Here is a 13,528-nt window from a genome sequence, read left to right on the forward strand (position 1 = left end):
ATTCCTCTGGGTACGAGTCAGTGGCATTTCATGGTGGCATTGAAATGTGGTTGGTGCAATTGGTGCCATACCATAATGCCACTGGATTTCCACCAATCATCCTTTTCAGTCATTCCATCCCACCTTCCACCAGACTCCCAGTGAGTTATTACTAATATTATTTCTTTTTCAACTGTAAGATTGACTTCATTATTTATAGAAATACAAATATTGAAATATATAAAGTTTATATAATATATTTACTTGAGTAAACTGTCGGATGTATAAATATAAATATTTCAATACATCAGTGCCTCAGTGAAACTGTTGTCTCAACACCGTAATTCCCGAAAATTTTAAAATACTATTCGTAACTCAACATTCACTAATATATATGAATTTTTCCAAGCAATGTTCAAGGCAGATTCTGCAGCAGTTTCATTCAATCCAATGCTCTACTATTCGTTATGGAACAAGATTTGAATCTTTTGCCATGTCATAAAATATCCCTTTCAAGCCAAGCAAATTGCTAGGTGAATCAAATTCTACAATTTTTCCATCGGAGAGAACCATAACTCTGCAGATAAATACAAAATATATATAATGAGTAAATGCAATCAAGGTTTCGGTATTCTGGGCAAATATTCATCGTGTATTTCAACAGTACAACTTGGACCACGAGTTACCCCGGTTCCTGAGCCCACTTATAACTCAAATCAACCCCCCTGATCCCTGCTTAACCTTATTATTCGGTGTGTGCACCGGCAATGGTTACCTGGTATAATCCATGATCGTGTTTAGTCGATGTGCGATAGTAAGAACAGTACAGTCAGCAAATTCTGTTCGAATTGTTTGTTGAATAAGTTCATCAGTTTCTAAATCCACAGCAGCTGTTGCTTCATCAAGAACCAAAATTTTTGTTCTTCGTAGCAAAGCGCGGGCTAGACAAACTAGTTGACGTTGGCCAACGCTATTGAGCAAATAAACACAGAAAGTTGTCAGGGAATAATACTAAAGAAACTTCGCGCGGTGTGGTATAAAACACCTGAAGCTCACTACCAAGATCCAGTCTGGGTCAAACAGCGAGTCTAACCCTCAAGCTCTTGCCCATACGCAAAAATCTCTCAGGCTTTTTTGCCAATTTAGGCCATGCATGCAACACTTCTACCCAGAGAAATTCTCAAGCCTCTGTCTTGCCAGCCTTAGTTCCACAGAAAATACTAAACTATCCCTTATTATTTCTTATCAACCTAAAGTTTAAAAATATCTCTATAAAAACACTTATACTTGCGTTAACTGAGTAGTTTTAATGCTTCACCTTGCAAACCATTTTTTCAGATTGTCGTGATATTTCCATTGTTCAACCATCAGTTTAATATAATATAATATAGTTATTCGTACCTAAGATTCTCGCCACCCTCTGCAATAGAGTAACTCAATGTGTTCTCCAAGCTAGACACAAATACTTTGAGATGGGCGACTTCAAGCACAGACCAAATCTCTTCATCCGTATGCTTCTCAAATGGATCCAAATTGAAACGCAGTGAAGCAGAAAACAGTATAGGATCCTAAACAAATTTTCCTGATGAATTTTGAAGCTTTGCGGCTATTTTTAAGATTCTCACTAAGTGGACAAAGATATCATTACCTTCAACAAACTCTTAAAAATAAACATCATGGACAGAATACCTGGGGAATAATAGTGATCTTTGAGCGTAACGCATGCAGCCCAATATCTGAAATGTCAATGCCATCGACCACAATCCTTCCCTCCACTGCTTCTAATATTCGAAACAAAGCCAGAGTGAGAGTAGATTTACCAGAGCCTGTTCTGCCAATAATGCCAATCTATGAATAAATGAAATGTTTAGAGATGCATTTTATTATAATTGTGTAAAGTCTCGCAGCTTTACGGAAGGTCTTTAGAAACGACCTATTTTGAGATAAATGACCATAATATTCAGAGAAAATTCAGCATGCATGTGTTGCATATTTGACGTATCATTTTGCCAATAAAAAAGATTTTAACCGACTTTTTAACACTGAAAGTTATTGAGGGCCGCCCGGCCGCCCCCCTCGAACTGATAGGAACAAACATATTGCATGATTCACTTGATCGAAATACAGCCAAAACCGCGTTCGCTCCAGTGTTTATTACTGTTATTCTGCTGTCGTTTTCACGAGTAATGTAGTATATAGTTACCTTTTCATTGGAATCAATTTGACAATCAACTTCCTTCACGGCGAATTTCAAGTCTTCCCTGTAACGAACACCCAGTTTTTGGAACTCGATTTGACCTTTATCGGGCCAGTTATCGGGTGGTTGGTACGAGTTTATCCAGGATGCCTCAATAATAAAGATTACTTTCGTTGAAAGTCGAGTTTCTACTGCATGGATCTACTTATCAGTGGGGCGATTCCCTGTCATGAGTACATGACAACCCTAAAGGCTATACTGTGTTGTTTTCTTTATTGTGTGTGTGTCAGAGATGTCTCTCTGTACTTTAATTTATCGCATAGGGTTTTAATATGAAGAAAATAGAGTCATTGACACACATAATAATGACACAAAACCCAAAATTGTTTCGGATTGTCCCACACATACTGGGAGAATCTGCCATTATTTACGTATTCTAATGGCTTGCATCCCTAATTTGTTAAACACGCTGGAAAAAACAGTTGGCTATTTTTTTCTCTGACTGACTTTGCTATTAGCTATATAGAGTGAGTAGTTGAACCAACAGGATTGCAGAAATGCCCAATACATACAGTAAACGGCTAAAATATTATATACCTCCCGATTGGCTTCTGTGTATTCCATCACTCTTTCAACCGATACAATATGTGTCTCAAGCTCACTAGTTTGTCGCACTAACCAATTCAATATATTTGTGATCTAGAAATACATTAGTCATTATTTTGATGCATAAATCAAAATTTTAATGGGCAGGGGCCGGTTGTATCAAGCCCGTTTAGCTTAAACGGTGGATAAGTCAAAATTAAATAACACTCTTACAACTCTCTTGAATGAGTCAACTTGAATATTATGCACTGAATTTGTAGTTGTAAACAGTATCTTTGTATTAAGGTCAAAAACATTTTGTTTGCTTCTTGAATAAAACGGCAGGCTTGCTTTCTATTTTGAACTTATCCACCGTTTAAGCTAAACGGGCTTGATACAACCGGCCCCAGTAGAGCACTAAGACTATAACGTTAGTATTGCAAGGATAATACACGAAATTACGAATATATATCGCGAGGAAGAGGTTTCCACCACGGGATGCCCGAATTGTGAATAAAACTTTTTAATCTCTTTTGTAAAGTTCAAATTGCTGAGTGAGGGGATACTTCATGTCATGTTATATATTGCAAATGACGAGATTCCGGTAGACACGCAGGTCTAAGTGATTACGACACTGTGATTTTCATATAATGGTAAAAAGTTTTAAATTATCAATCAAAAAGGAGATATCGATTTAAACGTTACATGAAACGCAAAGGCTGATACTCTAGTTTCAAAAGTAGACGGTCTGTAGACCCTAAGTCTATTCCAGCCAGATTTCAAATCTGCATGGGCCTGAAAGTATTAGGTGGAAAACGCCTTGTATCCTTACCCTGAGCGATACTGTGATAGACAATCCCACTAAACCACTTTCAACGCTGTCACGGGCGAGCACACCAAACAGTGCAGCAAAAAATATAATACAGTTACCAATAAATTCCAAACGCACTGCCAGCCACCTGAATAAAGTGTCAAAATAATTATATCAAAATAAAAAATATTTGATAAAAGATAAGTTCAATTTTTTTATCTTTATACCTGTTGATAATTATAACTGGATATTTCGTCATAGAATTTTCATCCACATTGACATCATTCAACGAGATAAATCGTTGTTGAGCGCCAAACGCCCGTATGGTGCTAACACCATTTAACGTTTCAAAGAAATGGGAATAAATTGGCGAGCGGCTGATTGACTCCAGGCGTTGTAATTGACGTGATGTGGCAACGTACAGCCTCTTTTAAAGAAAACATCTTAAAGTTCAGATATGAGTTGTAGAGGTTATGGTGCATGTTTTAAGCAGCTGTTATTGCAATTCTTTCCTGCTAATCCAGCAGTATGCAGCGTGTTGGTAATTATACAGTTTTTTGAACCAGAGGAAAGAGATGTGAAAGCCAATAAAAGTACGAGTGCTCAGGGTAATAAGAAGCAAATTTAGGAGGCACACGCTTGCAGGGGATGTTTTGAGTAATAAAAAGAGCAGCTAAAATGTGTACAGACTGTACAGTGGTAGTTAATTGTCAAAGCTGCAAGGTGAACAAAAGAGCACTTTTGATCGCTTAAATGTACCCCCCCCCCTCTCTTCTTCTGTTCCCACGTCCCTGATTTATAGAATGTATAGACTTTAAATCCCTTACCAAATCTCACCAGACTTACTTGTATAAGCATGTACATGACAGCCAGAGGAAGCAGAACTGTTATGAATAAAGGCGTTGAATAACATATCAGAAAAATAGTTCCCAGTATGGATACAAACGTCTGAAAGAACCACAGTAAACTACGAGGGATCATTGTGTCAATGACATCTATATCTTTTGAGAATCTGTTCACGATGCGACCAAGAGGCGTGGTCTCAAAAAAGGTGAGAGGTAATCTCAACAAGTTTCCTAATAGTCTCTCGTGTAGTACAGTTGAAGCAGTTACACACATGTAGGCTGAGGTGATCGCGACTAAGAGTAAGAAGAATCCTTGACCAACACCCATAGCGCTATAAATACCAACATATCGGTCCTGTTCAGAACTATCAGTAACATTTGAGGAACTCCAATGAGCGAGCCAGATACGAGAACCAGCCAATGAGGTTTCAGAACAAAGGAGGAAAAAATTCAGAAAAAATAAAAACAGAAGTCCGCAAGATGTGAAGTAGTAGATAAACACACCAAACTTTACCTGAAAATAGATAAAAAAAAATCAAAAATGATCATAAGCACAACGAGGCACTTGGTGTCTGAATTCAATAAAATAACTATATTTTTATGCTTCTCCGTGTATTGTGTCATGACAGAATGGTACCAACGGATCGAGATTTCCGTTTTTAACGTAATGTGGAACCATAAGAATTTACTGTGATGGTTAATTAAAAGGTAGGCATACCCGTCCCGTTTCAGCCGTTTCCTCCTTTATTATCTTGTAGTCTTCCTTTGTTTGTTGTTCAGGTTCAGACAGGCCATCTTTGCCCATAACACGCGCGGAATCACTTGTTAATGAACCAAAACTCGGGCTTCTGTCATCAACAGTTAGAGCTGTTGTACTTATTTGTGACTTGGTTCTTAGTCTCGTCTTAAATTCTTCTGTAAAAAAGAGTTACAAGAGGTTAATCATTAATAATGTAATGGCTGATGAGTAGAATTCAATTCTTATATACCCTTTTCATCTTCATGTTCTTTAGCGTACGTTCGCAAAAACTCAGCGAAATCTCCGTCGTTCGCTTGAAGTTGAGGGTAGCTGCCAACCTGGAACCACCAAAAGAGAAGATTATTTGAAATCATATACTCAAGACATAAATTCATCAAATCTATAACCATGCAGTTCTAATTTGTAACTGACCTCTGTGATGACACCATTGCGTAGAACAATAATGCAATCAACTTGGGGAAGAAAACGAACTTGATGAGTTACCAGAACTCTTGTCTAAAATGTGATTAAAATTTCTTAAAGCAATTATTGACGCAGAGAAAAAAGGCCCATTTAAACGGTATTGGCAGAATTCACTCTGTCTGATCTAATTACCCTGTATTATCATTAGAAAATGGCCAATCACCCTAAGATAGAAAGGGGGGGGGGGGTGAAGTGCTAAAAAGAGTGAAGAGCAAATTAAGTTATTATTTTTCCACACAGCAATTTAGTTCTGCCCGAAATGAGTTTAACATTACGGCCTCAATTCAGTACATGGACGGAAGCAAGAGTGAAAAGTTTTAAAACAGATAGTTCACCTTCTTTTTAAGGCATCCTTTTGGCCCGATGACATGATCAAAGATGTGTTTTCCAACATGAGAATCAACAGCACTAAGAGGGTCATCAAGTAAGTACACATCAGCATTATTATATACAGCACGAGCAAGACTCACACGTTGCTTTTGACCACCACTTAAATTAATACCCTGAAAAAGAAAAAAAATACAATCCGACTCATGTTAAACTTTAAATGGATTTTGAGCAGTTCTCGTTGAGATAGCATCATAATACACTATTAATCTAATCAAATAAATCAGATCGATGAACATGTTTATCTTGTTCATCGTTCATGCAGTAAGCATCTCACATTGCAATCAAGAGAGATATTAAGGTTTGACAATTAAATCACTGACCTTTTCACCAATCTCAGTCAAATCCCCTCCTGGTAATATTTCCAAATCAGGAAGAAGGGCACAATTATTCATGACTTTATTATAACGTTTTGGATCGTAGGTTTTGCCAAATAAAATATTTTCCCGCAATGTCGTATTTTGGATCCAGGCTTGTTGAGGAACGTACGCAGTAGAACCCTATAGAAAACATAAGAATTTAAACGCTGGTATTGATCGACATTATTAGTTTTAATAAATCGGAGACCGGTTGGAGGAAAACTTTTCAACTACAACATAGTTAGCGATTAAATTGGCAAGCATCATTGTGCATTGTAGAGCTTTAATTAAAACCAGAGGATGGATGTGAAATATGATCATGATGATAACGTTCAGCTAGCGTTTACGTCGAGAACAGTACCTGAAGATAAACATGCCCTTCAAGTTTCTTAATTTCTCCCAGCACGGCGGAGAGTAAAGACGACTTTCCACAGCCGACATGACCCACAATCGCCACAAGACCACCTTGATCTATTTTCAGATTAATACTGAAAAAATACGGAAAATTGAAATCTCACATTTCACAATTGGGCATTGAAGTATATATGCGACCAGCGTTCATTGTTATAATCACTGTGCTAAAACAAATAAACCATTTTAATATATACCTTTTTAAAGTTGGCTGTTCCTCGCTTTCCCAAGTAAATGCCCCAGACGTAATCTCAATAGCGGCCCTTTCTACGACAAGAAAAAGAAATTGCAAACCTGCAAAATCATGCTTATTATGCATGACAATTAATACCTTACATTTTATTCATATGAAAATGTCATTTTTAGCATAAACATATATCACTCGTTAAAGTATCATTCCAGCAGAAGTATAAATAGTATTTAGTACAATTATTGACCGACTGCAATTATATAAAGAGAAGCAGCGAATACCCAGGTCGATGTTACCTTGATCTATGCCACTAGTACCAGTTCTCTCAACGCCCTTTGGATCCAGTTCTTCCATATTTAAAAATTTTTGTATTCGTTTTATTGACACCAATGCCTAAAAAGGAGACATGATTTTTGTGATTCTGTCCACTAAATATAATTAAATATATATGGACACCCGGTTGGATCTGGGAGATTTTTTATCCAGGATACAAAAAATGTAGTTATGGGAAACAGTGCTAAAATATATAGGGAAACTAAAGTGTAGTATAAATAATAGTGGTCACCTGAATAAGGTTCGTCAAAAGAGTTGCCAACATAGAAAGTGGAAAACGAAGGACTTGAAAAAGAGCCAATGCAACAAAAGCTTTTGATGCAGTTAACGTATTTCCAAGTGATACATAAGTCGCAAATGTCGCCAAGGACACCTAACATATAAAATGAGATATAAACAACGTATATTTATATGCTCAGAGCAAAAGCTGAAGTTGAAACCTTTTAGGCGGAAAAAGCTAAACTGCTTCCTTAACACGTTGAGCTCGTGTTCAAAGTAGGCACCGAGCTTGTGTTGGTTATGGCGTACGTATAAACAAAAAATAATAATTTCAGAAAGATTATCGAATACAAAAGCGCGTGCACGACAGCTACACAATACAGGCAATAGATCTATATATTTATCAACAATACACAAAGAATTTTACGCATAGATATACAGGCATTCATGGAAAGCAATGAACAAACATTTCAACTTTGGTTTTTGACATGCAAATCATGAGGGATATTAACTAACATCTACTGTAGGCCTTACAACAATTCTTATAATTTGATCGGTTAAAATGAACCAAAGATCGATGTGTGAAAGAAAGTAATTTTTCATTGCACCAACCACATGCTACACCGCTTTAGTGGCATATTGTTTGTCATTATTTTTACCATTCACTTACCAAGACTGGAGCACTACTCATTACCACGTTATATGCAGCATTAAAGTAAGAAAATTTCCGTAAATGGCGTAATTCATCTTTTCTTATACCCAAAACTTTGGACATGAATGATGTTTCCCATGCGAAAAATTTTATGACCTAAAATCACATAAGATAAAATAACAGAATAAGGCCATTAGTAATGGAGGAAATTAACATACAGTTAAATCAACACAAGTGCCAGTTCTTACTTTAATACCATTCAAAATTTCATTCATCAATTTTATTCTTATATCTTTAATATTCATCTGTTTCACCTAAAAATATGTTAAAATACCGTGTTACCTGCATGAGTTGAAATATTGTACCCTACAACACTGACCCTAACGTGTTAGTATCTTAGCTTATAGAGGAAAGGGACTAACCATGGCAAGAAATAGAAGCAGATATTTTTTTGCGTAACGATCAGTTAAGAACTGACAAATGTAGAACTTTTGTAAAACTGACAAACCATAATAGACACGTTATAGAGTAAGTAACATTATAATCTTGTTAACCAAAGTAATTCAGTCTCTGACTGCGAAATTGGTTCTTTTAATAAATCTTAAATCCTATAAGAATATAGTTAGCCAGGCTGGCGGAAATAACAGATAACTTGGAACATAACAGTATTATCTGGAACATACAACATTACTAAAGTAAACTTACAAAATACATTAGCCTGTTGTACGAAAACTGGGTGGCGCTCTTCAGCTCCTTACAACAGGCCCCAGGCCCCAATGGTATATATATAGATGGGGCTGATTGATTGAGGTGGATAGCGCTACCGTTTGATATTATTTTTGTGAATGCTTAATGTTTTTGTTAACGACATGCATATATTTAGCTTTCGCTTCCCATCTTTCGAACAGCCTGCTATACAGTAAAAGGGATTAATCTTGAATAAAAAATTGTAGTATATTTTGAACATACAATGCATAATATATATTATACCGTATGGATGGCTGAAACGTACAATATTAGAGAATACCCGGAATACAACACACCTGTAACTTTCGCAGGTGTCGTCCAATGATGAAATTAAGAGGGAAAAGCACCAACATAACCCCAACACCGGCCAGGACAGATATTCCCATTGTACGATAAAGAAAGAAAATTGCTAACGAGATTTGATAAGGTGAAGACCACAGCATATTGAAGTATGTAAGAATATCCATTAACCGTTGAGCATCTACGGACATGAGATTGACCATTTCACCAACAGTTGATTGATTTCTTGAAATAGTGCTTAGGGATAATGCCTGGAAGGAAATTTAAGTAGAAGTAAATTGTAATTTCGTCAAAATGCTCAATAAAGACAGGGTTGAAAGCAATATCGCACATAGTGTTGGTTTATTGGTTTAGTGTTGGAACATGTGGGTCATAGACATATTAATAACGTATAGACATATTAATAACGACTTTATAGTTTAAGAATTTATCTTTCTTTACCTTTTTGTAAACAACTCCTAGAACAGCAGTACGGATACGAAGACCAATTACCATAACAATTTTAAAATACTGTTGTAAAAGCAAGGTTTGGATTATTGCGACTAGAAACAAGCCTCCAGCATACACAAGACCTTCCCACGATTCACGCTGGTTTCTGTCATCGATATATTCCACGATCGCACTAAAACAGTTTTAAAAGGTATTCCTGAATACCTTATGACCTTTTTTAGACACTTTGGATACATCAAAAGGATTTTTAAAGAAAATGTCAGGATTAAGGTATAATACAATTTTGAGAAAGACATTCATACAATTTGGAATCGTCCCGGGGAAAGGTTTAAGGTTGCATGAAGACCTTTTTCAACTCTAAATCTTACCCTAATAACTGAGGTTGAACAAACACCAGTGTATCATAGCAAAGTTTTGCAAAAATTGCAGGAATCAAAGATGGACCAAATACTTTCCATAAAGTCTTCGTTAATGAAGGATGATCTGTTGTTTCGTCGTTGTCGCTGGAGTATTTGACTTCATATAGGAGATTTGGTCGCTCTGCTCGCTCACCAGTCGCCGAAGATGTCCTACCATTTTCTACTGGGGTCATTTTACCAAACTTGGATTTTTTGAGCTTTCTGTTAACAGGATGAAAGAGGACAATAAAGATACAAAGCTTTAATGATAATTGTTTGACCTATAGTGGTATTGGTATTAAACCTACTATAAAGGCACCCGTCACAATAGTATTTGGAATTAATACAAATCATGGACGCTAGGAATGGAGAGGAACAGAGGCTGCTGGCCCTCTTGTCTTTTCGTCTCTTTCCATTGAGGGATTTTACTGCAAATTGGTGATAAATTTGCTTTAGACAACACTAGAGATAGAGTTAACGCACTCCAATCATAATAAGAGGGTCTTGAAAGGGTAAAACGGGAACAGGGATTGCATTATTTTTACGCTGGGAAAATGGGATTTAGTTCCTGGGAATGGGATTTGATCCTAGGCTAGGCTGGGAATTTGCGAGAAGAGAAAAGAGAACAGAGAATAAAGACGATGAGATAAATTTCAAATGTCGATGTTTTGAGAACACTTCGTGGTATGTATTAATACAGAAAACCTGCCCCCCTCCCCTCCCATCAGGCTTCGCATCTTGACATTTATAATGAGACTGTGCACACATATAATTCGCTTTTAATATCTATAACGTGACACAATTTGACGCTAATTTCAAGTTCTTGCTCGACGTGTTGTTATGAATAATATTGAGTTCCTTCTAAGCTCAACAATGAATTTGCGCTAAACTAACCTCAAAACCTTTTCCTTCTCGCGTTTCCAATGTTCATCAAAATTTGAGCCGATGTTTTCCGACCAAAGTTCCTTTTTTAAACACCACATGTCTTTGAAAACTAATGGACGGCGAAAACCTAACCATACTAATCTATATTATAAGAAATAAATTATATTCGCGCATAAAATGTAACTTGCCATCCTTTGTAAAACGTAAGTTGATATTTGTACATCATGTACATCAAAATGTACACTTATTAATGCTAATATCAAGATTTAGCGAATTGCTGTTCAAGAAATTCTTTCATGTCAGCAAGCAAACAAAAAATAGGTGTAATCAAAATATATGGCAAAACTAGTTGACCCCTACGTTTCCTCAACGTTGAAATACTTAAACATACTCACTGCGTCATCCACCAAAAGGTGAGCAAGGAAAATATGTTTGCTTTTCCTTCTGGAGATTTTTTCTAAATAAAAAAGTTCCAGGGAAGGATATTTATCATACATAGTAGCTGTGAATTATACTAACTTTAAAACAGTTTCTTTAAATAGTGTGTATCTCAAGTGTCACGTAACAATTATTTTCGCGCAAGTTGTAGATGTGACTAAATACTAAGAAACGTTTTAAGGCCCATTTACACTTGTAAGCGATTTTTTTATTTCGATAAATGTGAATGAGTAAATTAGCTACGCATGTTCAAATAAGAGCTCTTATAGGTCAGATAATTTGTAACTAGCCACTCATTCACATCTACTAAAAGAAGAAAATTGCACATAAAATCTCACTGACCAAAAATTGCAAGTCTAAATCAGATGCAGCTCAAATAGGCTTTGATTTACACTCAAAATTATGATCCTTAAACCTGTTAGAAATTATCCTAGAGTCTTCAAAATACAAAATCGTATTTCTAATCTTACAAAGTCTACAAAATCTTATTTGAAAAATTGTTTTGACAGTTAACTAAATATGTAAAAAAATTTAATGTTGCAGAATTTAGTGCCAAATCAGTATAAATTAATAAGATTTTTTAAAACATGAAAACCTAGGGCTGGGGTGTACCAACAATGACAATAACGAAATCAAGCAGTTTTAAGGATGGAGTTTTAATAAATAGATGTACATTGTCGCACTAGCTTTCCCATTTCTTGGGGCATTAAACAACAAAATGGATTCCATAAGACTATATACTGAACACTGAAATGTTTGACAGCTTTTATTCTTCATTCATAATTGAATTTTGCCATTAAACATATTTTTACACATGATACAAAATACATTTTATATAATATTATATATATACACACCCTGTGATGCAACTCTGTGTCTCTATCAAGTGGTGTGTCAGGAAAGTAGGTGAGATCAACCTGATTATCAATAACACACGATGGTACATCGCCATGGTGTGATAGCACTTTAGAGCTGAAGAAATAACCAAAAAAAATGTTTCCTACTTAGGGCTCAGTAAAATTGCATGCAATGGTTGGGAGGATTAATAATACAGGTTGCATATGTACTTTCAACATAAGAGAAACTGGAGTGTCTACTCCAGTGGAACCGCATTACATAAACTGAAAATACTCCTGGGGGTAATTAATAGCTCTCTTATTTTTTTAAGCCAAAGGGAAGCAAAGATGCCATATCAATTTTAAGGACCTCCAAATAGCAATTAGTAATCTGAGTTAAGTTCCCATATGGAATATGCCTGATAAAATACTAGGAGTGAGAGTACCCCATCATCTAACTGAAAAATATAAAGTTCTGTCAATGTTAAATTCCAAATACATATTAATCCAGCAGTAGCTTTATACTGCAAACATCTATCCTCCTTGCTTATAATTGCAGCATCATGCCATTCAATCATTCACCTGCATTTTTCCACTTACTATTCAGTGTTCAGGCAATTTGTGTTCAAAGGTGCTGTCAATATACTGGGAATATAGCCTGTCTTTCCATCACTTGAAGTCACATATAGCCACCAATCTACTTCACCAATAACTCTGAAAGTCTCTCCTTTCAAGAAACTTAACTGTGTATCTGGATGTGGTGACTGTATTGCCCATTTGTCACCCAGGTCTATATCACTTTCACCAGGCACATGGTCATATAGGGCCACTACATGCATGAGATGACTTGGAACGTTCCCACTAAATTTCATATCTCTTGAAAAACATGCCGGTGATTATAACACAAATGAAATAAATTACTTAACCAAACTACAGTCTGTGTTCATGTACCTGTTGTATAACTAAATATGCATTTTGTACGATTGAATTCATGATTTCAATTTCCATAAAACCATTTTCAGTTTTCTGTTGGAACCGTAGGTTGAAACCACTGAGCTCAGTGGTCGCTGGGTCGCACTCTTGAAGTTAGCGCCACTGAGCTATATAATAATTCCTGGAGGACCGGCTCCTAATGTTTTTTTCTCAAAAAGTGAAGCAAAAAACATGGCGGACTTCGCCCTTCTGCGCATGCGTAGAAGCTTTGCTGACGCCACATGGTCCCCTTTGCCCATGGTAATTACCACTGACCAGGCTCAAATATGAGCCCGCTACAAGAGAATGCTC

At 36.4% G+C, this 13,528-nt stretch overlaps 1 protein-coding gene across 1 annotated transcript; it reads right to left on the minus strand.

The window, feature by feature from the left end:
* Positions 1-230: 230 nt before the first annotated feature.
* LOC114524696 (multidrug resistance-associated protein 1-like) lies at positions 231-13,319 on the minus strand. The gene is made up of 27 exons (XM_028545856.1): positions 12,845-13,319; positions 12,266-12,380; positions 11,366-11,427; positions 10,980-11,111; positions 10,056-10,307; positions 9,679-9,859; positions 9,234-9,488; positions 8,439-8,504; positions 8,209-8,346; positions 7,552-7,692; positions 7,283-7,379; positions 6,994-7,063; positions 6,747-6,873; positions 6,350-6,526; positions 5,975-6,142; positions 5,589-5,672; positions 5,407-5,494; positions 5,136-5,332; positions 4,419-4,931; positions 3,800-3,999; positions 3,594-3,720; positions 2,774-2,875; positions 2,183-2,326; positions 1,669-1,827; positions 1,381-1,547; positions 755-949; positions 231-556 (listed from the first exon to the last, which is right to left on the minus strand). Exons 1-27 carry the CDS (start codon positions 13,114-13,116, stop codon positions 445-447), a joined length of 4,341 nt encoding a protein of 1,446 aa, XP_028401657.1. The 5' UTR covers positions 13,117-13,319; the 3' UTR covers positions 231-444.
* Positions 13,320-13,528: the final 209 nt, after the last annotated feature.

The sequence above is a fragment of the Dendronephthya gigantea genome, unplaced genomic scaffold, assembly GCF_004324835.1.
Source record: "Dendronephthya gigantea isolate DGI-Jeju-01 unplaced genomic scaffold, DenGig_1.0 000031F, whole genome shotgun sequence".
NCBI lineage: Eukaryota > Metazoa > Cnidaria > Anthozoa > Malacalcyonacea > Nephtheidae > Dendronephthya > Dendronephthya gigantea.